At 50.5% G+C, this 25643-nt stretch overlaps 1 protein-coding gene across 7 annotated transcripts in view; it reads left to right on the top strand.

Moving 5' to 3' along the window:
- Positions 1 to 25000, top strand: part of LRRK1 (leucine rich repeat kinase 1) — a 123154-nt gene extending 98154 nt beyond the window's left edge. For 3 of the 7 annotated variants that reach the window (XM_049706093.1, XM_004271646.3, XM_049706094.1), the window contains 11 exons: positions 1647 to 1896; positions 4341 to 4507; positions 7192 to 7389; positions 8364 to 8641; positions 10241 to 10435; positions 11216 to 11367; positions 15851 to 15968; positions 17216 to 17332; positions 20433 to 21283; positions 21670 to 21771; positions 23646 to 25000. In XM_049706093.1, coding sequence (XP_049562050.1) covers positions 1647 to 1896; positions 4341 to 4507; positions 7192 to 7389; positions 8364 to 8641; positions 10241 to 10435; positions 11216 to 11367; positions 15851 to 15968; positions 17216 to 17332; positions 20433 to 21283; positions 21670 to 21771; positions 23646 to 23823 — 2606 coding nt within the window. In that variant the 3' untranslated portion in view covers positions 23824 to 25000. Of the gene's footprint in view, positions 1 to 1646; positions 1897 to 4340; positions 4508 to 7191; positions 7390 to 8363; positions 8642 to 10240; positions 10436 to 11215; positions 11368 to 15850; positions 15969 to 16075; positions 16936 to 17215; positions 17333 to 18378; positions 18730 to 19348; positions 19530 to 20432; positions 21284 to 21669; positions 21772 to 23645 lie in introns of those variants that run through there. The other 4 variants (XR_007475596.1, XR_007475597.1, XM_049706095.1 and 1 more) reach the window with 4 other exon arrangements.
- The last annotated feature ends 643 nt before the right edge of the window (positions 25001 to 25643 follow it).

Below are 25643 nucleotides of genomic sequence, written 5' to 3' on the forward strand. Positions count from 1 at the left end.
GGTGGAGGTGCTATGAGGAAGAAGTGGGCCCAGACCCACAGGTCCTGGGAGGGATTTGGCCTCTGGCTGCCCACAGCGTGGGGGAAGAAGAATGCCCCGGGTACCGCACATGGTCTAGGAAGACCCTCGATGTGAGCCTCACGTGTTTTTGTTTACATGGTGAGGACAGGGCTGCTGAAATCCAGGGGGGAGCCTGCAGCTGGAGATTCATCCCTTGTGCAGGGGTGGGAGGGAAGGCACCACACCTGCCAAGGGCCCCCATTTTCCTTCCCTGCCTACCCCAAACCCCTGAATCCCAGCGGTGATCAGCCACCCACGTAGCCCTTTCCAGCCCCTTTGATCAGTTTCTTCATTGACAGTCCACCCAAAGAAAATACTTTTTGAAGTGAAGCTCTTGAGGTCCTCTGTTTGTTTTGCAACTGAAGTGGAGACAAACCCACTGCGGGGCATCCTGCAGGGAGGAGGCTATCCAGTCAAAACCAGGCAGCCTCTTCCCTGTGAGCCCTCAACTCCGGAAGCCTGGAGACCAAGAGAGCAGAGAGCGAGTTTGGGATCCTAGTGCCGCCTCTGGCCTGCTAGTCCAGTCCTCTGGCCTCCTGAGATGGCTTTCTCACCCGTACACCATCCCTGCATCCTGGGAGAGCATCAAAAGAAATGCTTAAGAAACAGTGGCTGGGCGTGCTCCAGATCATACTCTGGACACCCGGGTCTGGGGTCCTTTGGGTGTTGATGGGAAAGGTGACATACAAGGAAAAAAAACTTAAAGGAGCCTAAGGGAAGGTAGTTTAGTGTGTGGGTTGGGCAATTGGGCGGTGCTTGGCCGTACAATGGGGGCCTCTAGACCATTTGAACCCTACGAGCCCTTTGTGATCTCCCCACAACAGGTGCTGCTGGGGATTTGACTAGGGCCTATAAGACAGGAAGGACTGAGCTGAGGGCCTGAGACAGGGCTGCCTAGACACAGCACCACCAGCCAGCTGGAAGGATGTGTTACACACATGTGCCCAGAAAATTCCACGCGTCCACCCTGCACAAAGCAGGACATCAGCTCACCCTTCTGGCATCTCCACGGGACAATTTAGAGGGTGTTTCTTTGTACCTCCTTTCAGGGGTGTGCAGAAAAGCTGTGTCTCCTGCCCAGGGGAACACAAGTAAAATGACTAGATTTTTTCTATTATAATTTGTACTCATTTCTCCTCCTGCATTGCTCTTCTAGAAAAGATCATAGTAATTGCAAGCCTTATGTTTCTAATTTTAAGAACGGCTCCTTACTGGTTGTGGTTTGGTCATTGGAGTGTGGCATAGCTCACACAGCCTCCAATGTCCTTCCAGTGCCCAGCTGTGCAGGAGGGATCCCCACACTCTCAGCACCTCCTAGGCCAGCTACCCCTGGGTCTAGACGCCCTAGCGACTGTCCAGTGCATCCCTGGCTCCTCCCTGCAAGTGTCTTTTAGGATCGAGGATGTTGCTCCCCAAAAAGGAACCCAAGTGCGGCAGTCATGTTTCAGCCACTCCCAGGGGTCCAGGCCAGGGCAGACAGACACCCTCCTGTGAAAGGCTCACCCAGCCTGGGGGTACAGATGCTGTTCAGGGACCCGCCTGCAGCCGCCTTTTTGTAAGCTGACTCCTGCTGTGTCCCCATTTAGCCCTGACGGCCACGGAAAGTGATGGGACCCCACTGATGGAGCAGTATGTGCCCTGCCCAGTGTGCGAGACCTCCTGGGCTCAGCACGCCGACCCAAGTGAGAGATTGGAGGATGTGCAGTACTTTGACATGGAAGACTGCGTGTTGACAGCCATCGAGCAGGACTTCATCTCCTGCCCCAGACACCCCGACCTCCCCGTGCCTCTTCAGGAGCTGGTCCCTGAGCTGTTCATGACCGACTTCCCAGCCAGGTATGCCACAGCGCCGATGCACAGGACCCAACCCCAGGTGACTTTTAGGTTCCCGGCCTAGGCTGCCTGAAGGGAAACAGGCTGTCAGCTTTCTTTTTGAAGCCACACAGGCCCAGCCAATAGGCAGAGCACTTAGAAGTTGAAGTCATCCTGGGACCCCACACCATTTCTCCCTCACATTAGCTGGTGCTCTTTTCCACTGAGCTGGCCCTTGTCTCTGATTCCTACTTTGCTGCTGGATCAAGGAATAGAAGACAAATATCCATTGGTGTCCAAAAAGGGGGCACTCCCAGATGTACCGCCTCATTTTCCTTTCTTGGCAAATGCTGACTCCTCACTGCTACCCTGCAGCTGAGCATTTAGATCCCCTAAATCTGTTCCTGGAGATGAGTCTACCTATATTAATCTAAGATAATAACTGGGGAGAGAATGCTGGAGAAAAGAGAAAACGTTTTGTGGTCCCACCCTATAGGAAACAGTCACAGAATCCAAGTGCTTGGTAAAAGATGGAATCTTCTGTAGTCATGGAAACCAGAAGCCATGATTTGGTCTCCCTGGAGATAATTTGACATTGGTGGTTAGCAGTGTTTTTGGAGTTGTGAAATCCTGTTGTTTTCTTATTCAAAGGATTGCTATTTGGTTTCTTTAAAGAAACCCTTGGGGGCGGCGAAAATATTTGTGTTGTCATTTTTCCAAATTGCTCCCCCACCCCAAGAAAATGGATATGGAGTACTCTGAGATATTGCAGGATTGTGGTTCCAAAACATGCTTCTGGATGGGTCTATTAAATTAAGAAATCACTTCCTACATTGGAAAAATTTCCCCCATAGATCTTTTTAATATTCCCATTACCTCATTGGTAGAAATGACAATTAAATACCACTCTTCTGAAAAGTGACTTACCTTTATCTCTAGATCTTTAACATGAGGGTTGTCACCTCTTGGAGACCATATGCAGAGATTTATATATGTGCGAATCAGATTTCATGGTGGGGTGCCCAATTAGGCAGCTCCAACTTTTAGAATTTTCATTTATTTGCTGAACCTTGTTATGTTTTATGCCCCCACTGAATCTGGGCTATTGAGTCTACTGTATGGAATCTGGAAAGCAAAGCCAGATTGGTTGTCCCTGTTGGTTTGGATCTAATTGCAGGCTATAGCATGGTTCTTAAACCAAGGTACTCGGCTGGGAGTTGAAATGCCCAAGAATCTGAACAGAATTCACAATCCAGCAGAGACTCTCTGGAAACTTTAGCTATGGCCCAACCATGCCCCAAAGCATCACACTCCCTGACTGGGAGTTTAGGCAGGTGGGGGCAGGGGCAATCTGGCATCCACGGAGCCTTGTCCTGTGTCCCCAAATTACAGGAGTCCTAACAGAAAGCCCCAAGGGATCTTCAGCATAGCCACTGTTCCCTGTCTCATGAGGCTTCCAAGTGCCCACACTTCCCGAGTGGTGGTTTTGGGGTGGGCACTTGGAGAACAGCCCAGTTCATCTTCAACTACATCACCAAGGTCTACAATGGGTACAGTTGCATCTGCCAGGAGTGTGATGTGGTTGAGCTGTGCAGAGTCTGAGCAGCTGCAAAATCTGTTCCTGGAAGACATGGGCAACAACTGCATGGTTGCGGGGTGGGAGAGGGGCATTGGTCTGTTGGGCCAGGAGAGCTCCAGGGGAGGCACCCGGCAGAGGTAGCTGAAGAGGAACACTGGGGGACCTCAGCAAAGCAGGGGGAAGCCCGGAAATGGGAGGGCATGCGGCTGCCTTGCCCACCCTCCCTCCCTCTTTCTCTCCCTTCCTGCATCTCTCCGTCTTTCCCTTCCTTCCAGGAGTGACTTGCAATATTTCCAAAAGCCCAACAGAAGTCCCCCTTTTACCTAGGATTAGAACACACAGACAGGTGAGAAGATCTAAACTCCCTGCCTTTGGGTAAAATCCTAGCCATCAATTGTGGGGACACTGGCCATGCCGATCAGAAGCTCTGCATGGCCATTTATATAATTATTGGCTTAATAAAAAGAAATGAGGAAACAACTAACCTAGCAGTAAATAAATGCAGTTTGTCTGATGGATACTAGCTCTCAAAGCATAGAACCTTTTGAAGGAAAATGTCCAAAGGAATTCTTTTTCTGTGTCTGCCACCTTCAGAGGCTTCACTCACCATCCACACCTCTGAGGCCATTCCTGTTATGAGCCCATTTTATAGAGGATACCAAGGCTTGTCAGGGCTGAGTGACCTGCCCAGGGCTGGGGTTTATCCCAGATCTGTGTGACCTCCCGGTGGCTTTGAACCCTGACTCTCCTCAGTGGGAACTAATGGCCAAGCACATTCTTGTACCCGCCCAGCCCAGGACCCGCCTCCCACCTCAGCAGGCCTCTCCAGGTTATAGGGGGCGGGTAAGGAGGTCTGTTCTAAACCCCCCACATACTGTGTTTCCGGCAGGCTCTTCCTGGAGAACAGCAAGCTGGAGCACAGCGAGGATGAGAGCACTGTCCTGGGCCAAGGTGGGAGTGGCACCATCGTTTACCGGGCCCGGTACCAAGGCCAGCCCGTGGCTGTGAAGCGATTCCAGATCAAAAAATTCAAGAACTTTGCTAATGCCCCTGAAGGTAAACAGGGTCCTGTATCGTTTCTTTTCATATGTGTTTTCCCTTAGTCCAAACTTGCACCACCTTAGAGACCCCTGAGGCCACACAGGCAGGGGAGGAGGGTGAGAAAAGCCGATGTGGGCCCCAGGAGTAGCCCCGCTTTATGCCTGGCAAGAGGTGGGCCAGACCTGAGAATCAGGCTGAGCAAGGCCTAGAAATTGCTTTTGGAGATTACTTTCTTGTCTGGACCTGAGCCCCCAAGAGCACGGGCCATCCTTACAATTTCCATCCGCTCCGTGTCCAGCACAGGCCTGACATGTGGTGGGCACACAGTCAGACCTCAGGTGGACCTCTCACCCTGGGCCACCCCACCCAGCCACTAAAGGGAGGACGGTGGGCACTCCAGATGGATGAATTGGAAAGCCAGCATGGGTGGCTTCTCCCTTACCCCCTCCACCTGAAGGAGGGCACACCCTCTTGCCTTGGCATGCTCAGGTCCACACATCATGTGCAGCTCAGAGATGTTCTAGAGCAACATGTCACCACTTAATGCCCAGCTAGGGCAAGTGCTAGGAGGCTTCCTCCCTTCCAGCCGGCTGGATAGCACATTTCTCACTGTCCCTGGCTTAGCATGGTTATCTTCATGATCACAAGAGGAATTTACACTCTTGGTAGAAAAATTAGAATCATAGAGCAATATAAAGAAACAGATCAGAAAGAAAGAGACATGGGGCTTCCCTGGTGGCGCAGTGGTTGGGAATCCCCCTGCCAATTCAGGGGACATGGGTTCGAACCCTGGTCCAGGAAGATCCCACAAGCTGCAGAGCAACTAAGCCACAACTACTGAGCCCACTCGCCTAGAGCCCATGCTCTGCAACAAGAGAAGCCACCACAATGAGAAGCCCGCACACCACACCAAAGAGTAGCCCCCGCTCGCCACAACTAGAGAAAGCCCGCACCTAGCAACGAAGACCCAATGCAGCCAAAAATAAAATTAATAAAATAAATTTTTTAAAAAAAGAAAGGAAGAAACAAAACCATAGTTACATGCAGAGAATGTAAATCTAAGAGACTTTATTGACAAACACCATAGCCAATAAGAGTTTGATAAAATTGTTAGACGTGAGCTCAGCATCAAATTTGGCAACAATGACCCATTAGAAAATGCCTTCCATGGCAGCAATTAAACCATAAAATATTGAGGAATAATTAATATTTATCATTCAATTTAGTTCTCATCTAAATTCCAGCAGGGTGTGTGTGTGTGTTAAATCTGACTGATTCTAAAATGCATGTGGGGACTTCCCTGGTGGTCCAGTGGTTAAGACTCCATGCTTCCACTGCAGGGTGCACGGGTTCGATCCCTGTTTGGGAAACTAAGATCCCTCATGCCGCGCAGTGTAGCCAAATAAATACATAAAAATGTTTAAAATAATGAAAATAAAATGCATATGAAGTGACAAAAACCCAAGAACAGCCAAGAAAATCCCACAACAGAAGACAAAGGAGAGAGGCTTGCCCAGCAAACGACTGACTTATAAGTCTCCAGGCATTAAGGCAGTGTTTTCCTGGGGCACGGCTGGGCCTGTCAAGGGAACGGAGAGAGCCTGCATGTGTGTGGGAGGCAAGGCTGGCACATGGCAGAGGTAACATCAGGAGTCAGTGGGAAAGGCTGACTATTCGCTAAACTGGGGCAGACTTGGGTCAGCCTTCGACCATAGTCAGAAACATTCTTAATGGTCTAAAGACCCAATGTGAAAACTAAGACTTTTACACTTAAAAAACAAGTTTGTCTGGCACACACATAGATCTGGCACAGTTGATACATTTTAACTGCCAAGATTTTCTTCAGGCTGTTTAAACTTCCATGTCCAATGATCCCTGATTTTAAAATCTGAACATAAGGGAGGGACAGATCAGGACACAAGAAGACAAGCAGGACCTGGTGGACACTGCTCAGTGACCTCAGGGCTGGCAACAGCCTGGTGGGTGACCAGTTGGTGGGAAAGGCCCCTCAGGGGGACTCAGGCAAATGCCTTACATGTGGGATGCATTTCAAGGACATTGGGAGAAGGTCCCAGCACAGCCCACCACTGCCCATAGACCTTTCTCCTCTGGGCTGAGATGACGTGTCACAGGCTCATGGCTGCCCCATGGTTTTCTCTCTGGCTGACAAGAGGGCAGTAGTTCTTTCTGCCCTTCATTGTCCTGGCTCCTGGCAGGGAGTAAGGTGAGCAGCAGCGACCAAGCCCCCAGCATCCCTGCAGATGAGCAGCGGAACTTGGTTACATGCCAGACATGTTGCCTGAACTCTGGGTTACACTCGGGTATGCAGGATTGGAATAAGATCCAGTTGAGACCCTCAGGCAGCCAGCAGCGGGGTGGGGTGAGGGCTAAGAGAGTGGGTGACAAGGGTGGGAGCGTGTGCACCAAGGGGATAGGAATGCTGAGTGAGACAGGACAAGTGTAGACCTGGGGAGGGGGCTTGATACCAGCCCGGATGCCTCAGGAATGCCTACATTTGGTGCCAAAATTGGGTGACGATATTGCAACCCCAGTTATGTTGAGTGACTTAAAATGTAAATCCTGGCCCTGCCCAGCCCCTCGAGTCCCTGTGAGGCAGCTCTGAGTGTGACAGGGCCCCCACGCAGAGTCGCCCTACACAGGCTCCCCAGGCAGTGGTGACAGCTGTTCTCTCCCTGCAGACACCATGCTGAGGCACCTTCGGTCCACAGACGCCATGAGGAACTTCTCGGAGTTCCGGCAGGAGGCCAGCATGCTGCACGCCCTGCAGCACCCCTGCATCGTGTCCCTCATCGGCATCAGTGTCCACCCGCTCTGCTTCGCCCTGGAGCTCGCCCCGCTTGGCAGCCTCAACACCGTGCTGTCCGAGAATGCCAAAGGTACCCACCATGCCCAGAATCTTCCACAGAGTGCTGCCTGGGGCCCGCCCCGGCCCAGTCCAGCCTGTGGGAGGCCAGAGAGCCCATGGTGGGCAGCTCAGGTGCTGGGGAGCCATCTGTGGCCGGGCACACCCACCTGTGACTCATGTGCCACTCCCAGTGGGTGATAAAAGGGCTTCTCCAGGCCTAAGTGCTGGGCAGTGGTGTTGGCGAGGCTGCAGGAGCTCACAGTTAGGAGTCAGACAGAGCCATGTTCCAAGTCCAGGCTGTCTGCCATAATCCAGGAAGTTGCTTAATTTACTCATCCATAAAAGGAGGATGAGATGATAATAGCCCCACTTGGAGGGCAGTGAGAGCATCAAAAGAGGCAGCCCAGGGAGGCCCGATCAGCAGCAGCCTGGTGAGCCCAGTAGCCACATAAATCTCTCCTTTGCCCATAGCTCACCACATCTGTCCACGATTGTTAAAAATCTGAGACCCTGGGGTCAGTTTTATCCTATATTATTTTTTAACAGAAGTTTTAAATATTTGCCCTGAGAAATGGGTAACTAAATTCCAAACAGCTGACAGAGGGAAAGAGGTAGATGTCTTTTAACTCAGCAAGAGGAAATGCAGTTAAAATCAATTATTCCTCCCCCAGTGGAAGAGATTTTTTTTAATGGAGTTCTTATACCTGCAACTCACCCCTTGACATTATAGCAATCTTGGCCTGAGATGAACTCTAGGAATTTTGAATCCTTGCTCTTTTTAGTAAAAACACCAACAATTGCAGAGATGCAATTCATGAGATGCCATGAAGCGGTAACAACAAGCATTTCTAACCTAAATAATCTTTAGAAGGTTGTTCTCTGTCTCTTCTGGCATCCAGCCTGGAGAGCAATGAGAACGTGTCAGTAGAATATAAAGTATTTGGGGAGACAGAGGTAAGAAAAGAGTTGTTATGATGATAGTTTGATAATTTTTTCTTTGCAAAGATTCTTCCTTTATGCCCCTGGGACACATGCTCACCCAAAAAATAGCCTACCAGATAGCCTCCGGCCTGGCCTACCTGCACAAGAAAAACATCATCTTCTGTGACCTGAAATCAGACAACATCCTGGTCTGGTCTCTGGACGTCAAGGAGCACATCAACATCAAGCTGTCGGACTACGGCATATCCCGGCAGTCATTTCATGAGGGCGCCCTTGGCGTGGAGGGCACTCCTGGCTACCAGGCCCCAGAGATCAGGCCTCGCATCGTGTACGATGAGAAGGTACAGACCCTAGCCCACTGCTGTCCCCTGGCCCAGGACTGCATAGTCCTGGAGGCACCTGCAGCTTCTGGGCTCCACATGCCCCCAAGCACACATTTCTCCCTCTCCCGTGCTCAACCACAGGCACTGGCTTGAACCACAAGGGCACAGAGGCCTGTATCTACCTAGTAATGTCACGGGTGACTTCTCCTTAGCTTCAGAGCAGTGACCTAGCCTCAGAATACTCAAACCTCAGTTCAGGAACATAGTGAAGGCTGTGCACAGTGGACAAAAAGTCCAAGACAGAGATGGGTCCGGATTTGTGTCCCAACTCTGCCATTTAAATGTGCAAAATGGAGACAGAGGACCAGCCTCACAGTGGCTTGTGAGGAACAGACAGATAAGGAGGCTCCTGGTCAAATCAAAAGGCAGCATCACCAAAGCCAAGAGAAGAGAGTGAATTCTGGCAGGTTAAGCATGGCCTCCCAGGTGGCCGCATGGCCAACCTTGGCTGAGACAAAGGCTAAATGCTTGCCTTCTTCCCTGAGGGCTGTTTGGTAGATGCAGGCACACAGACAACTTAAAAGCATCTTACAGTGCTCGCCTTGCATCTCGTGCCAGCCCTGGTTAATTAATCAGCCAGCAGTGAAACTCCCCTGGTCTGTAATTTCTCATTATTTGGTGATTTGCAGATGGGTCATTGACTAATTGCTTCAAGAATGACCCAAGCATATGTGGGTTAAATTGGCATCTGTAGCTATTAACCAAGATAGAAAAGACAAACCAGAGTGACAAAAATAAGCTTCTTAGTAACAGGTGACAAGGCACCTCGTAACTAAATTTATAACAGAACCTTCACATTGAAAACTCTCAGGTCTACCTTAGCCATTCTCCTGCTAAACGGTTATTTCTTGACCCTCATGGAGACCTGTGTAACTCTCTCCTTTAGGCACATTTTCATGACATTTAGAGGAATCAAGATGTTGTGATCTGGGAGACTTTCCCCTCTTTATGATTTGCATGTACTCCTACTACCAAGCATGTTAAACCAAGAGTTTGCATTTTCCTGCCTTGTTTTTATACTTAAGGGAAAGGACCATGGCATCCTTCGAGCCCTTATCCAGTGCCTGACAGCAAGTTCTCATTATGTGTTTAGTGGATGGATGGATGGATGGATGGATGGATGGATGAGTGGATGGAAGGAAGGAAGTATGGGGGGATGGATGGGTAAATGGACAGAAGGACAGTCAGATGGATGCATATATGGGTACAAAGGAAGATGCATAGATAAATGTCCAGAAGGACAGGTGATCAGGTGGGTGGCTGGCTGGATAGATGGATGGATAGAAAGAAGGGAGGGAGGGAGGAAGGAAAAAAAGGAAGAACTGGAAGATAGATGGATAAAGGGACAGAATGATGGTTGGTCAGATGGTTGGTGGGATGCTTGGACAGGTAGAGAGAGGTGGATGGATTGGTGAAATTGATGATTGTCTTCCTTTGGACAGGGCCCACGTTTTCCTTATCTAACGTGTCTCCCCACTCCCTCTCTCTCTCAGGGCCAGCTTGCAAGATCTGCTGGGCCCAGGAAGGGGGTCTGACTTGGCTTGCCTCTCTGCCTAGGTAGACATGTTTTCCTATGGGATGGTGCTCTACGAGTTGCTGTCAGGACAGCGGCCTGCGCTGGGCCAGCACCAGCTTCAGATTGCCAAGAAGCTGTCCAAGGGCATCCGCCCGGTTCTGGGGCAGCTGGAAGAAGTGCAGTTCCATCGACTCCAGGCGCTTATGATGGAGTGCTGGGACACAAAGCCTGAGAAGGTACCTGGGGGCACAGAGCCTGGGGGCCTGGCAGCTCCTGCCAGCTGGTGGAGACTATGGGTCTCCAGAATGCACATGTATGGCTGCCTGCCCACCCTTCACTGAGGGTCTAGAACAAATTGGGCAACCCTTTTCTGCTCATCTCTTCTACAAAGAGATACGTATTACTTCTAATACATCCAGTTCATTTTCTTTGAGTGGGTGTCACTCTCAGGAAAAATGAAGTTTCTTTTCCTCCCCAACTTTTGTGTTACATCATCATGCGAATAAAGCAAACCTTTATAGTGATCCAGCCCCCATCCAAGAGCAGAGAGAATGTACGTATCTCTTTTTAAAGTATGGGAAGAAAGTTTGCTCATGAGAAGCAGGAGCCATATTATCATTTTGAAGCTAGTTGTTTTGGGAAGAGACCAATGGTTTCAAGGTTAAAACTCATTTATCAAATTAGATGATGCTAGTTTAATGTATGGAGAGTAAATGAGGTCTGAGAAAAAATATTTTCCAGATTTTGTGTCCCTGGGCATGGGGGTTGGAATATCAGAGTTTAGGCTAACCTGACCACCTGACTTTGAGTTGCCATGGATAATGGTGACCCAGACCCTGGAAGGGTTTGTTTCTGGTATCTGAAGTTGTTTGGGGCTCTTGTTTTGATTGGGTGCTGAATAAGCAGATTCCACTTCTTCCTTCCTGGTTCAAGACTCTTAGTTTCAAGGAAAGAACGGGCATCCATCTGGTTGTAAGTGACCCTTGCTTATGACCCTGCTGGCCTCTCTCCCTCAGCGACCAGTGGCCCTGGCAGTGGTGAGCCAGATGAAGGACCCAACCTTTGCAACCTTCATGTACCAGCTGCCCTGCGGGAAGCAGACGGCCTTCTTCTCGTCCCAGGGCCAGGAGTACATGGTGGTGTTCTGGGATGGGAAAGAGGAGTCCAGGTAACGTCTGAGGCCTACCGTGCCCTGCTGGTATCAGAATGCGGGGGGGTGACCGTGGACTTGGGGAGCAGTCATGGATGACCATGGTGAGAGATGTTTAGTGGACAGTGTGTTGAAAGCCTGATGAAGTCTGCTTGAGAGAGAAAACAGTCCATAGACATGCACATGTGGGTTTGTGGATAAGAGAAGCAGAGAACATGTGATGTCTGCCAGGGACATGGGGGGTGGGGGTCAAAGGAGGGTTTTGTTTTAAGATGGGAGTTATTTGCAGCTTGATGGTAGAGGAAGTAAATGATGCTGGGGGTCAGGAAGAGAGGAAGGTACTGGAGCGGAGTTGCTGAGTAGAGTGAAGGGAAGGGGTCCCAGGAACAAGCAAGAGGGATGCCCTTAAATAAGAATTCATGCCCCCCCCCACCTTCCAGGTGCATCTCTTTTTCTTAGTGATGTGGCAGGAAGGACAGGGACATTGGGGAGAGGCTTTGCGTATTCGAGGAGAATGACAGAGAGGCCAGGGACTTGGAAAGATAGCATCAGAGACTTAGCAGAAAAGCACCATCCTGTGTGAGACCCTTCAGTCCTGGCCAGGGGTGTGGCCTCTCCCACCTACCTAGAGTGACATCTTCAGAAGCAAGAGAGCATTTCATGGCACAAATAGTCTTCTAGGAAGCCTAGTGCAACATTTGCAGGTGCTCAAATCTGATAAGGCTTAGGTAAAGCAAAGTTTAAGATGCAATGAGATAAATGGAAGGGACTTTGCCATTTCCCTAGGTCACTATTGGTAAGGTTTTCATCAGGTTTTATGTCACTGGGACTGAGTGTTCTGACATAAGACGTGCTCTAAGAAAAACAAAAATGTCCTAAAAAATAAAAATAAAAAAATATGTAAAAAGTGTATACATATATGTCCACATATATGTAAAAAATACATATATATGTAGGTGTGTATATACATATACACACAGTAATTATAATGTCGGTGGTAGTGTTGCTATTTTAAGGCATTGCTTATAATTGTAGGGTAAAGTTAATGAGTAATTATGTTGGTGCCATGCATTGCAAATTGTGATACTCAGCATGCAAAATATAAAAGATAGGTTAAATGAAAATACTGTAGTTCTGAATTTAAATTGGATGGATATGTGAGTATTTTAGCTTTAAGAAAAATGAACTTATATTTCATAGCTCTGCCCATTGAAAGGGCCTAGAAACAATGACCAACCAAATACTAGTGAGCACCCCTAGGATGCAGATGGTAGTCTCTTAGTGCCAAGGGGAACCAAGGCTTATTGGAGAAGTGGCTGACTCCAGATTTGGGGCAGGAAGTGGACCTGAAACATCTGACACACTGGAAACAAGGATGCCATCAGAGACTTGTGAGGGTGGATCAAAGGGACTCAGGAGCCAATGTGAATAGGTTCCCACTGGCCAAAGATAGGGCAACCAAGGATCAGTAAGAATAAATATCTGCAATGAATTGAGACACATCAAACTGTTTAAATTCATTAGTTTCTAATGCCACTTAATAAAAAATAATAATTTAAAATTTTTTTAACTTATAAAACTCCTCATTGATCATCATTGGAGGCTCCTAGGGAACAAACCTATTATTTTGAAAACTAGTCTATACAGAAAGAATCAAGGTTTTATTCTGCCTTTCCTATGTGAACTGTGCCCCATGGTAGCTAGCAAAAGAGATGATAGGAGGAAGTTTTTCTTTTTAGAGTAAATGAAGCTAATAAATGAAGAAGAAATGCTAGAATTAGAATGTCAGCATTTTGTAATCTCTATTGAAATAATGGATGTAGGCAGTTATCATTCATGATCACAAAAGGAGCGAGAACCAGACATTGTGTGCCTCTCAATAGAAATACACAACCCCAATGAGGAAGTATTCTTGCCTAAAAATTCAGATGTAATCTAATCAAGACTCCAGATCGGGGACAGGGGAATGAGGTAAATGAAACCCTGGGATGCAGGAACTCCACAGGACACCTCCCAGTGTCTTCATCACATGACCTGCTAGGGGAGAAAGAGAAAGAGGGAAGGAAAACCTATCAAAAGACTGAGACATAAAAATCAGTGGAAATGTGGGCTTTCTTTCACTGCTGATTCAAGCAAACTGAAAACAATAATGAGAGAGTTGGGGAAGTTTGAATACTGGATATTCATATTAAGGAATTATTTTCTCTTAAGGTGGGGTCATGCATTGTGGTTAGGTTTCTAATCATCTTTTTTTTCTAATCATCCTTTAGAGATAAATGCAGAAACATTATAGATAAAAGATGATTTGGGGGATTTGCTTCATAAGAATCTGGGGAGAGAAAAAAAATGGATGGGGGCAGAGATGAACTGACATGGCCATACGGTGATAATTACTGAAGCTGGGTGATGGGCACATGCTCTGTGATATGCACACTGTGAAAAAGAAGAAATGAGGGAGAGATTGATAGGTGGGGCCTGGGCCCTCTGGTTTGAATGACAGCACATGGTTTTCAAACTCCTTTATGGGCACAGCATCCCGATATCACAATGCTTTTGGTGGAATGTCACAATCTCAGAAGACCAGGAAATATAGGCATATTGCCTATCATGAAAATAAAGCCCTCTTACTATTAAAGAGTATAAATGTACACATAAAATAAATTGAAATGCTCACCAGTGTATATAAAAATAAACCCAATTTTCCCGTCAATATTTATTTCCTCAACAGACTCTGTAAAATCTTTTAAACAAATAGAGAAATTTTTAAATTATTAATCTTTTTATTTCAGGGATTTTTACAAATCAGTGGGAAAAAATACTAAAATCCAATAGTAAATAGGCAAGGAACATAAGTATCCTTTGAAAAAGGTACACAGAGAACAATGAACATATTTTTTAACAATTGAACTTACTGGTAATCAAAGAAATATAAATTCAATCTGCAAGATAACTTTTTTTTCTTGCTCATCATGTTGGCTAACTTTTTTTTCAAAGATAATAATGGATGCTACTGAGGGTGGGTCATACCTTACTGGTGAGCATCTAAATTTGCACATCTGTCTGAAAACCAATTTGTCAGTATGTCTTAAATGGCTTCGAGATACTTATACCCTTTGACCTAGTAATTGCCAGTCTAGGAACCTTTCCCAAGGTTGCAGGGATGTTGGGGTGCTCAGTGCTGCTTCTGGCATGGGCCCTGCTCCACCCCACCGCCCAGCAATACTTTCTTCACCTTCTCAGTCTTACAGACTCACCCAGGATATTGGAGACAATACTGCTCAGAGCTGTAAAAGCTTATCTCCAGAGGGAAGGGGAAGCCTCTCTCTGTGACTTGGGAGGGTTTTAAAAGCTCACCCCCAGCCTGAAGAAGGGGCAAGCTCACTGGAGGGTGAGGGGAAGAAATTATGGCCAGAAGCACAAAGGGCTGTGAGCCTGGGAAGTGAGAGTGGAGAGGGAAATGAGACCGAGACCATTCTGAATTAAGGAAGGGAAGTGGGTGAGAAGAAAGCGGGGACATGCAGAAAACAGGATATACATAACAAAATTCTTGTTGGATGGAATAGGGGTGTGTTATCCTTTAAGTTTCTCTATATTTTTAATTTTTTCCAAGTTAAATGTAAAGTTATTTATAATATCCTAGTTTTATTTTTTCAATGCATAGAAAAAAGACTGGAGAAAAAAGGGGGAATATAACTTTGAAGAAAGTTTTCATTTGCGGATTTTTCACTCATCTCTCATCATCTGCGAATACACGTTATCAGTCAACAATGGCAAGGGTTTCCAAACTTTGATGGCAGAAAAATGTTACATTAAGAACTGCTATCCACTCACTTGACTTATTCCCTTGGACTGGGGAAAAGATCTGTGTGGCCTGGGTGAATAATCGACCCCTGCCCCAGCTGCAGTCTTCCCTCCAGGCAGTGAGCATGCTGGATGCCTATCAAGGATGGTGGGGAGATGGCGATGCTGGGGAACATGGTGGGGCGGGTGAGTGAAGGGCCACTCTCATAAACAACAGCTTGTTAGTTCTCAGAGCACTTATGTTGGGGGCCCGTTTTGAGACCCCCAGTCTACTCTGAAGTTCCCCCATCTGTCTCTGGTTGACCTGAGGTACTCTGCTGTGTGTGTGTGGCGGGGGCGCAGGGGGGGAGACATGGCCAGTGGGAGGGCAGGGAGCGGCCTTAGTGCAGGTACAGCCCCCTGGTGTCCCTTCATGCTGTGGGCAACTTTTTGAGCCCTCAAAGGTCACAGAAAGAGGAGGGTGTTTCTTCTGCTTGGGAATGGCCTTTCTCTGCCCAAATGTTCAAGCATTACCAGGCAGGCAGAACCAGGCTCTTCCCCAGACATGAACAGTCCTTGAGTCTCTTAAAACATGCGAAATTGGACCCTGGGCTGGAAGGGGTGGACAAGGCCCACAGCTGATGTCCTCCTCCAAGGCTGCTACAGGCCAGGCCAGGGAGAGGGAGGCCTGAGCTGACTGCACAGTTGTTGCTGATTGTAGGAACTACACGGTGGTGAACGCGGAGAAGGGCCTCCTGGAAGTGCAGCGCGTGAGCTGTGCGGGCATGAAGCTGAGCTGCCAGCTCAAGGTCCAGAACTCTCTGTGGACGGCCACTGAGGTAACCACCCCCCTGCAGGGCTCTCATCGAGGTGGGCGACACCAGCCCCTGGGGGGTCCCATTTAGCAACTAAATATGCAGGACACCCAGGTACATTTGAATTTCAGATTTAACCCCAGCCCACAACTGTGAGACCCCAGAGCAATGCCAGCAGCCCTGTGAACAAGCAGCATATCTGGGTTTCAGCTAAGTGTCAAGTGCAGAATCCCGGCAAGAGGAGAACCCCAGCAGGTTGGCGAAGTGACTGGGTTTCTTATAACATTACCTGTCTACACAGCAAATCCACTCAGCTCTGAGGCCTCGTGCCTTCATGTAAAAAGGTCAGCAGAAGGCGCAAGGAACTGTCTTCTGAGAACTCCAGAGAGGAGTGCCCCAAAACAAATGCTCTGAAGCTACTGGGTGGGGGTGTATGAACTGGTGCAGGCTTTCCAGATGGCAAGTATGGTTCAAATATGCATCAGAAATCTCAAAAATATTTGTACCATGTAAGCCTCTGCAATTTTAGCTTTAAGAGTTTGTTCTAAGGAAAAAACCAAGACACGCACACACACTCAGACTAGATAGGTGTATAAGAATGCTCATTCCAGTATAATTCATAGTAGTAAAGACTTGAACAGAATAAACATCTGACAACAGATGAGCCAAATTCTGAGCGATAGACATGCATCATACCCTCACAGACCAGGTGGACAGGGCCTCTGCCTGCACTGATCATCCTGGGAGAAGAAAAGTGTGGAAACAGCATAGAAGTGTGGTCCCACTGTTGGCAACACGCACACACACCAATACCCACGGAAAACTGAAAGTCTGGGCCCCAAATCCCAAAAGTGGCTTTCTCTGGGTATTGGAGTATGGGCGATTTTGTTTTTCTTCAGTATATTCTGTAGTTTTCCAAGTTTTTACAAAGAACAGAAATATGAAAACAACCAACCAGAAAGCCTCAATAAGTTACTTTCCAAGGCGTAAAGGGCCTTCTGAGACGGAGTGCACCCTAGGAACCGGCAGGCCTGTTGCAGCCCAGCTCTCATGTTTTTTTTGTTTGGTTTTCTTTGGTTTATTAAGTCTTTATTGAATTTGTTACAATATTGCTTCTGTTTTATGTTTTGGTTTTTTGGCTGTGAGGCATGTGGGATCTTAGCTCCCTGACCAGGGATCGAATCCACACCCCCTGCGTTGGAAGGCAAAGTCTTAACCACTGGACCGCCAGGGAAGTCCCCCGGCTCTCATGTTGACTGTCTCCTCCGCAGGACCAGAAGATCTACATCTACAGCCTCAAGGGCATGTGTCCCTTGAACACGCCCCAACGGGCTTTGGACACCCCAGCCATTGTCACCTGCTTCTTGGTGGTGCCTGTTATAAAAAAGGTGAGGTAAGGGGGAGGTGGTGCCTAGGTCTCTGATTCTCCCTTCCGCATTCCATTGGGCGGGTGGGGAGGGAGCAGAGCCATGCTCTTCTGGATCTCCAAGCCTAGGTCACAGTCAGCCTTAGAGAGACAGGAGATCGGGGCCATCATTAGTGGGCTAAGTGGAAGGCTTGCATTCTGCATGCATATGCCACAGCCCCAGTTCAGGTGAGATGCTTTTCTGGTGCAACTGGTGTCAAGGAGCAGTTGCATGTGTGCCCTTCCCCTTCTGAGAGCAGGGACCTCAGGAGCCTGGCCCAGCACCTCCCACAGCCACTTGGTCACCGGGCCCTGGCAGGCTGCCACCCCTGTCAGACAGCCAGCTCCCCTCCCCCTTCAGCTCTGCCTCCTCTGGAGTGCTCAGCCTCAGTCCCAGAACTCAGTCCCTCTTTGTCCAGCATGGCCCTGAAGACTCAACACCTCAACTTCTAGCCCCTGCCTTTCTCAAATGAGTCTGCGAGTGGTGCCCTCCCCAGCCCTGGGCCCCGGCAGGGCTGCTGATCCTCAGGATCAGACCCAGCCCACAGGGCCGGCCAGGGCTCACCCCCCGCTGCCCCCTCACACCCCTCCCCACCCAGCACCGCACTCTGAGCAGGCCCTTCCCTCCAGAATTGACCCTGCCGCTCAACACCTCTTCCTCTTCATTTCTGAAGATCAAGCGCCATGACCACCCCCCCAAGAAGCTGCCCCTACCCTCGCCCCAGCTCCTCAGTGGCGTCCCCAAGGCTTCTCTGGCCTCCAGAACCCCTTTGTGGGCCGTGAGGCCCCTGTTTGTGCAGCTCCCTGCTCGAAGGGTCATTATTGGTGAGGCTTCGTTAAAACATGTCGGCTATTATCATCTGATTCCAGTTCTCCCACCTGCAAAATGGGTGTAAAAGAGATTGAGAGGAGGATCTCTGGGCATAACGTACCCAAATCTCTGGGCCAGCGCACTGAGTAAATTTGAGCATTATTACTACTTCCTGACAATCGTGAAATATATGCACTATCCTCTCCACCCCTCTACAGTTTCATTTCTTAAGAAACTGAGATCAGGGACTTCCCTGGTGGCTCAGTGGTTTAGAATCCGCCTGCCAATGCAGGGGACAGAGGTTCGATCCCTGGGCCAGGAAGATCCCACATGCCGCACACAGAGCAACTAAGCCCGTATGCCACAACTACTGAGCCTGTGTGCCACAACTACTGAGCCTGTGTGCCACAACTACTGAAGCCCCCGCACCTAGAGCCCATGCTCCGCAACAAGAGAAGCCACTGCAATGAGAAGCCCGCACACCACAACAAAGAGTAGCCCCCGCTCGCCACAACTAGAGAAAGCCGCACGCAGCAACGAAGACCCAACACAGCCAAAAATAAATAAATAAATTTATTTATTTAAAAAAATAGAAACTGAAATCAACCTTAGAGTCATTTTTGACTGTGGCCCCACGGGCAACTGGGGAGCTCGGGACCTGGTTGCACTGAAGCACAGAACTCAACACAAAGTGTTATTTAAAGCCATGGCTGGCCAGAGCCCCAAGCCAGGGCACCACCACCCACTCGACCGGCTGGAATAAAGCTGGCTCTGTGCAGAGCCTCCCTGCCAGTCTGCCCCTCAGAGGCCATGCTGCCCTGTGGCCACGGATGACAGACCCCTGCATTCTTGCACGCACACATCCACACCCATCTGGGATGTGGGACTCACCGCCTGGCTGGGGCCCAGAGCCGGGACTGATAGAGACCTTGCTCCTATTTGCTTTGGCTGTTTTCTTTCCTTGAATCCTGAAGGTGGATTTCAGTAAGCTAGAGGCTGGTTCACTCATCACCTTGGATAGCCCAACTTCCCAGCTCCCAAAAGGGGGCTTTCTGCTGCTCACCCTCCCTGGCACAAGGCCCACGTCTCTGCTGTCTCCCAGCTCTGGCTTTGTTCTCCTGAACTCTTCCTGGCCACCCCCCAACCCCACCCAGGCATCTAGGCTGCTAAGCTGCTCTCCATTCCCAGCTCCGCACGGATGCTCCGAGGAGGCCTGGGCTGGGCCCAGCATTCAGCACAGTCTCTGCAACTTTGGCCTCTGCCTGATGACCTCTGGTGGTTGTAGAAGAGCACATGCTTCATTGCGGGGGCAGGAGACACCCCAAGACCCCATCATTGCCTAAACCACAGGCATTTCAGAGTAGATGTGGTAAGCGGGGAATGTGGCATAGTGGCCAAAAAGTGCCTCCACAAGAGGGTTGAATTTGGAAGTGATTTCTTCAAGAATTAGTTCAGCAGCATGTGTTGTGACTTGAGCATAAAACTGGGGGGAGTCACAGAGGTGACTGGGACTCAGCCCTTCCCTGTGCAGGCCAGTGCCGGGGGCAGTGGTGGGCACGCAGACCCAGGCCTGCTCTTACGGAGCACCCGGCTTGTGGGGCAGCAGGCAGGAGGCCAAGAGCAGACCCATAGGGTGTCCACAACTGCTGTCACCTTAAGGAGCAGATTTCAGGGGAAGGAGGGCGCCACATCCTGCCTCAGAAGGAGGCCCTGGTGACCTGAAGGAGAAGGCAGCTCCCTCCTGCTGGCATTGCAAGAAGCCCAGGTTGGGCTTCCCTGGTGGCGCAGTGGTTGAGAGTCCACCTGCCGATGCAGGGGACGCGGGTTCACGCCCCGGTCCGGGAAGATCCCACATGCCGCAGAGTAGCTGGGCCCGTGAGCCATAGCCGCTGAGCCTGCACATCCGGAGCCTGTGTTCCGCAACGGGAGAGGCCCGCGTACCGCAAAAAAAAAAAAAGAAACCCAGGAAGAAAAGCTGTGTGGTCCAGGCAACATGTGCCCCTTGCTTGGGTGCCATGGACCTTTTTCCTGCTGCTCACAGGAGGGGGGATGGGTGTGGCTTTTCTGGGCCTGAGCTGCACCTCCTTTGGGAGCGTACCCAGAAGCTCCCGCTGGCAGCCGCTGCCTTTTTAGGAGCTGGCTTCTCCAGGAAGTGCTGGTAGAAAGCGCATGCCCACCTAGAGTACGTGCAGAGATGAGTCTTGCACCGACTGTTTCTGTCCCGGGTGCGCGAGACGCAAGGGCATCAAGCATCCCTGTCTTCTCCCCGCAGAATTCCTACCTGGTGCTGGCAGGCCTGGCTGATGGGCTTGTGGCAGTGTTTCCCATGGTGCACGGCACCCCAGACCACAGCTGCTCCTACCTGTGCTCACACACAGCCAACAGGTCCAAGTTCAGCATCCCAGATGAAGACGCGAGGCAGAACCCCTACCCCGTGAAGGCCATGGAGGTGGTCAACAGTGGATCCGAGGTCTGGTATAGCAACGGGCCGGGCCTGCTGGTCATCGACTGCGTGGCCCTGGAGATCAGCAGGCGGCTGGAGCCCTACTCAGCCCCTTCGGTGGTCACGTCAGTCGTGTGCGGCTCTGAGTGCCATGGGGAGGAGGTCGTCTGGTGCCTGGACGACAGGGCCAACTGCTTGGTGATGTACCACTCCGCCACCTACCAGCTGTGCGCCCGATACTTCTGCGGGGACCCCAGCCCCCTCAGGGACGTGTTTCCTGTGCACCCAATGGGCCTGGAGCCCCTGGACTGCTCCACAGCCAGCCCGAAGGAGCCCAAGAAGGACTGCATTGCAGACATGAGCATCATGTACAGTGAGGAGCTGGGCACGCAGATCCTGACCCACCAGGACTCGCTGACCGACTACTGCTCTATGTCCTCCTACTCCTCGTCTCCACCCCTCCAGGTGCCCACGTCCCTTGCAAGCCTACCCTGCTCCCCCGCAAGCTCTTCCAGCTTGCCTTTCTCCACTGACTGTGAGGACACCAGCAGGCTGCTCGAGCCCACCACGGGCTCTGACAGGTCTGAGCATGACCTGAGCCCCGTGGATGGCGAGGCGTTCAGCCAGCACCTGCAGGCTGTGAAGATCCTTGCCGTGAAAGATGTCATCTGGGTCCCCAGGTAGGTTTCCCAACAGGGAGTACCATCCTGCACCACCCACTGCTCTTGCTTTGGGGGCAGAGTGAGGGGAACCTTAAGGTACTGTCAAGATCCATCAGGAGCTATTCCCTCTCTTCTGGAACTGGAGGGAATCTCTTTAGCAAATCTAAGAAGGGCTGCACGAAAGCCCATCAGCCCTCCAGAGAACTCAGGGCACCACAAAGGAGAGCCACGGTCAGGTTTCCTACTGGGAAAGGCCTCCTCGCCCTGCTCCGGGGCCCTCTCGGTAACTCAATCCATTTGCAGAAGCTGTGTTTGTTCCCGTGCCTTTCTGCACACCAGCTCTGTTTCCCTTGGAGAGTACAGCCCTAGACAAACGGTTCCCCTTCTGGGTTTTGGTTTCTTAGGCGTGGTGGAGATGTTATCGTCATTGGCTTGGAGAAGGATGCAGGAACCCAGCGGGGCCGAGTCATCGCTGTCTTGAAAGCCCGAGAGCTGACTCCACACGGGTAAGACTGAGGGCAGCTCCTAGAGAACCCAGGGTGTGGCATAGGGAATCGAGGTCTCACTGCCACCTCCCTGCATGATGGCCGCCACCCTTCTGTCCTCCACCAATAAACATGGTGTCCACCACTGTGGCCATAGACGGAGGACAAACAGGCAGCTCCTAGGCGATCAGCAAATACCAGCTGAACCGGCCATCACCCACTGGTCATGGATGCCTGTTTTTGGGGTGCCCAGAGCACCTGTGGACCAACTGCCCTGCCTGGGGTATGCCTCCAAGCTCAGCTGCAGTTGAAATGGGGATCCAGTTGATTTCCCGTCCCTCCTGCCAAACAAGAGAGCCCTTCCTGAGGTGCCTCTCCTCCCATACAGCACCAGGTGAAGCCACACAGCCAGACCACACCAACCTTTGCCATGCCTACCCTCGCCATGCCCATTCCCAGGCTCAGCTGTACCCATCTGCTGGGGGTCCCACCAGGAGGCAGGCCAGACTCCATTGTGAGGGTCATGCTGGGCAGGACAGCCTGTCCAGACACAGTCTGCCTGAATATAGAGATGGGAGGCTGGTGCCAGCCAGTGTTGGAGTCGTCAGGCAGCTGGCAATGTCCACACCCCTCACTTTGCTGAGTCCCACATGGTTAATCTCCCTTATGGAGAAATCGCATTCAGCCTGTTTTCCCCAGAGTAGGATGATGACAGAGGAAATGTCTATGGCACCCGGGCCAGTGACCCTTGCCCTGCAAGTGATACTGGAGACAAGACCTGGGTTTGCTGCTGAGCACCAGCTGAGTTTGTGGGCGGCAGTAGTTCCCAGATCGCAGGTCAGGCGTCCAGGGAAGCAGGCAGGTCTGTAGAGCCCGGGTCTGTTGACCTCAGAGTGCCCACCATTAGTTCCCCTGAATTTTCTCCTGGTGTTGTTTTTCCTATTTGCCCCCCAAAGACAGGTTTACCAAGAGCCAGGCACACTCACTGTAGGGAGTAAGCAGCCCAGGCAGCCAGCAAAAGGGAGGCCAGCTTTTTGAGATGCACCTGAGACGTTTATTCCCTTGGCAAATAGCTACCAAGTGCCCGAGACATGCAAGGCCTGAGGAAGTGGAGGCCCCTGCACGTTCCAGTTTACATGCTGGCCTCAGTGCCAGGCAGGGCACACGGCAGTGTGTGCTCGGAGGTGGGACACACAGCCCCGCGGAGGCCCAGAAGGAAACTTGCAGTGTATGCCCGGATCATGCAAAACAATCCACAGGCTCAAAAAAAATGTACATAGTTAGGACTTGTTGGTACAGGTTTTTTGCCTAATATATTGCCCTGTATTTCTTAAGTATGTGGAAACTTAGAAAGGGAGAAGAATCATGCCTGGGCTGGGTGGCAAGGAAATTGAGTTAAAGCTTAAAATCTGTCATGGACCATTGATGAGCAAGAATTATTAGGTAGAATTGATAATTCTGTCCTCCCTCAGCATCTGCAGGGGATTGTTTCCAGGACCTCTGCAGATACAAAAATCCGAGGATGCTCAAGTCCTTATATGTAAAATGACACAGTACGGTCAGCCCTCCGTATCTGAGGATGCCAAACCTGTGGACACAGAGGACTGACCATTTTTTCTGGGCTCTTTGGGGTCTGAGGTGCATTAGGGAGGGTACCTGCTCTGAGGTGAACCTGAAATGATGCCCTAGGCCCCTTTTTAGGCTTTAGAAAGACTGCCCACAGGCTGGACCACAGAGAGAGAAGCAGTGTGTCCCAGCACATTGGTGGTGCCAGGCTGGGGTGCACAGATGCCCCCTTAACCAGGCTGTGTCCTCCGAAAAGGTGCAGGGTGAGGGTCACAGCCCCGACCAAGTCGGTACCCCTGTGGGTTTTCTCAGACCCCCTCTCTCTGCAGGGTGCTTGTGGATGCTGCCGTAGTGGCAAAGGACACAGTTGTGTGCGGCTTTGAGAACGAAAAGCTGGAGTGGTGCCTGGCTGTCTGGAGGGGCTGGGGCACCCGGGAGTTTGACATTTTCTACCAGTCCTATGAGGAGCTGGGCCGGCTGGAGAATTGCATGCGGAAGAGAAGGTAATTCCTGTGAAATGAGCATTTCTCGGACCTGGACAGCATGGGCCAGCAGCCTGACCTCTCCACCTGCAGCCTGCAGCCTTCTAAAGACCCAGGAGGCAGACTGGGTTCTCCTCTGAACCACTTGCTGCTAAGAAGTGCTGAGAAGTTCCCACCCCGCCCAGGTTGGGAGGGTTGAGGGTTCTCCTATCCTAGGGCTGAGTTCCCTGGATACCCCCATCCCCCCAATGCTGGTTTTACAGCCCAAGGGAAGATGGTGGGGTCTGATTGGGCCAAAGTCCACCTGCCTCTTCCATCCACTCTCAGGGCTGGGCTGGGTCACACGAAGTGGGGCTGGGCCTTGCTGGCATAATGGGCCTCCCCACTTTCACCCCCAGGTCTGGGGTGGAATTACACTAGGGGCTCTCAGTTGGGGAGCAGTTCGGGGCAGGGAGGGAGGAGGGCTGTGACCCCTGCCCCTTCCCCCGGTGGCTCACAGGCTCTCAGCACATTTCTCAAGCTCCTGAGTCCCCGGGGCCCGGGGCCCCGCTCGGGCAGGCTGAGATCAGATGTCCCCACTTGGGAAAGTCTCTGTGTGAAAAGCCTTAGAAGGACCCCAGCGAGGAGCACTGCCCAATCTGGGGAATGAATGAGTTTCTTTAAGTGACAGGGCTGGAAAGCCAAGAGCCAACACAGGGCCGAGAGCACCAACTCAGCCTTTACATTCCTTTCCTGTCGACAGAAGGCAGAGAGACTCAATCATCAGGACTCGAGAAAGGGCCTGTGTTTACAGCTTTGTGAAATAAATTTGGATGCAGCTGGAGCATAAACCCTGTTTGCACATAATAATCTTGTTTATCACTTTAACAAGTTAAGTCATATCTCAATGGTTAGGACTCTGTGAAATCACATCGTATGAGGCTTATATCAAATTATGTATTTACTACGCAACACATACAGCAGAGTAAAAAAGTGAAATTGTTAACAGGGTGATGTATGGGTATGATGGCAAGAACTTTCATAAATTGCGCACACACTTGCATGTACGTACCTATGCACAAATGTTCACATCGTTATCAAGAGTAACCATTTGAGGCTGCTAAACCCAGAACAGGAGTGTGAATGTGAGATCATCCTCCAGTACAAGCTGTTGACCTTTTTCTAAAATTAAATTATAAAAATCAAACAAGATTTTGCTTGTGTATGTGGGCAAATGTGATTCCTTTCATCTCAAGAGTGAAGTCATGGCTTTCTGTCTGTAGAGTACATGTAATAACAGCGCAGACTCTTCCCACCCAGGCCCACTCACTGCCCCAGTGGAAGGGGCAGCCCCTCCTTGGCCCATGGCAAGGCTGCCCCTAAGCAGTTTCTGTGGGCAGAGATGGGCTGAGGTCTCCCCACTTCCTTTTAGTGGCCTCAGGGGGGCTAAGGGTCTGAGCCTCCCCATGTCACAGCCATTGGCCCCTCAGCAGTTTCTTGGAGGTCACCACTCCCCCTTTCTTCTCATCTTCGCACCCGATAGCTGCCTAGTTAACTTCTCAAATGCAAACTGGGTCCTACGCCTCCTCTGCCCCAAACCTGTGGTTCACATCCCCCGCAGCCAGACTGCTCTGAGACACTCAGGGCCCCACGATCGGGCCCCAGCCTGCCTTTCCACACTCGCCCAGCCCCAGGACTAGCACAAGCTGCAGTGAGTGGAGGCAGGAGCTCAGCTCGTGGCCTCTCAGAGCCAGCTGAGGGGGCTTCTTCACGAACTTAGAAACCATACGGAAATGGTCCATGAACTTGAATACCTAAAACTTAGACACTTAAGTGGAAAAATTACCACAAACTCAAAAGATGGAC

This window comes from Orcinus orca, chromosome 2 (assembly GCF_937001465.1).
Source record: "Orcinus orca chromosome 2, mOrcOrc1.1, whole genome shotgun sequence".
Classification (NCBI taxonomy): Eukaryota; Metazoa; Chordata; class Mammalia; order Artiodactyla; family Delphinidae; genus Orcinus; species Orcinus orca.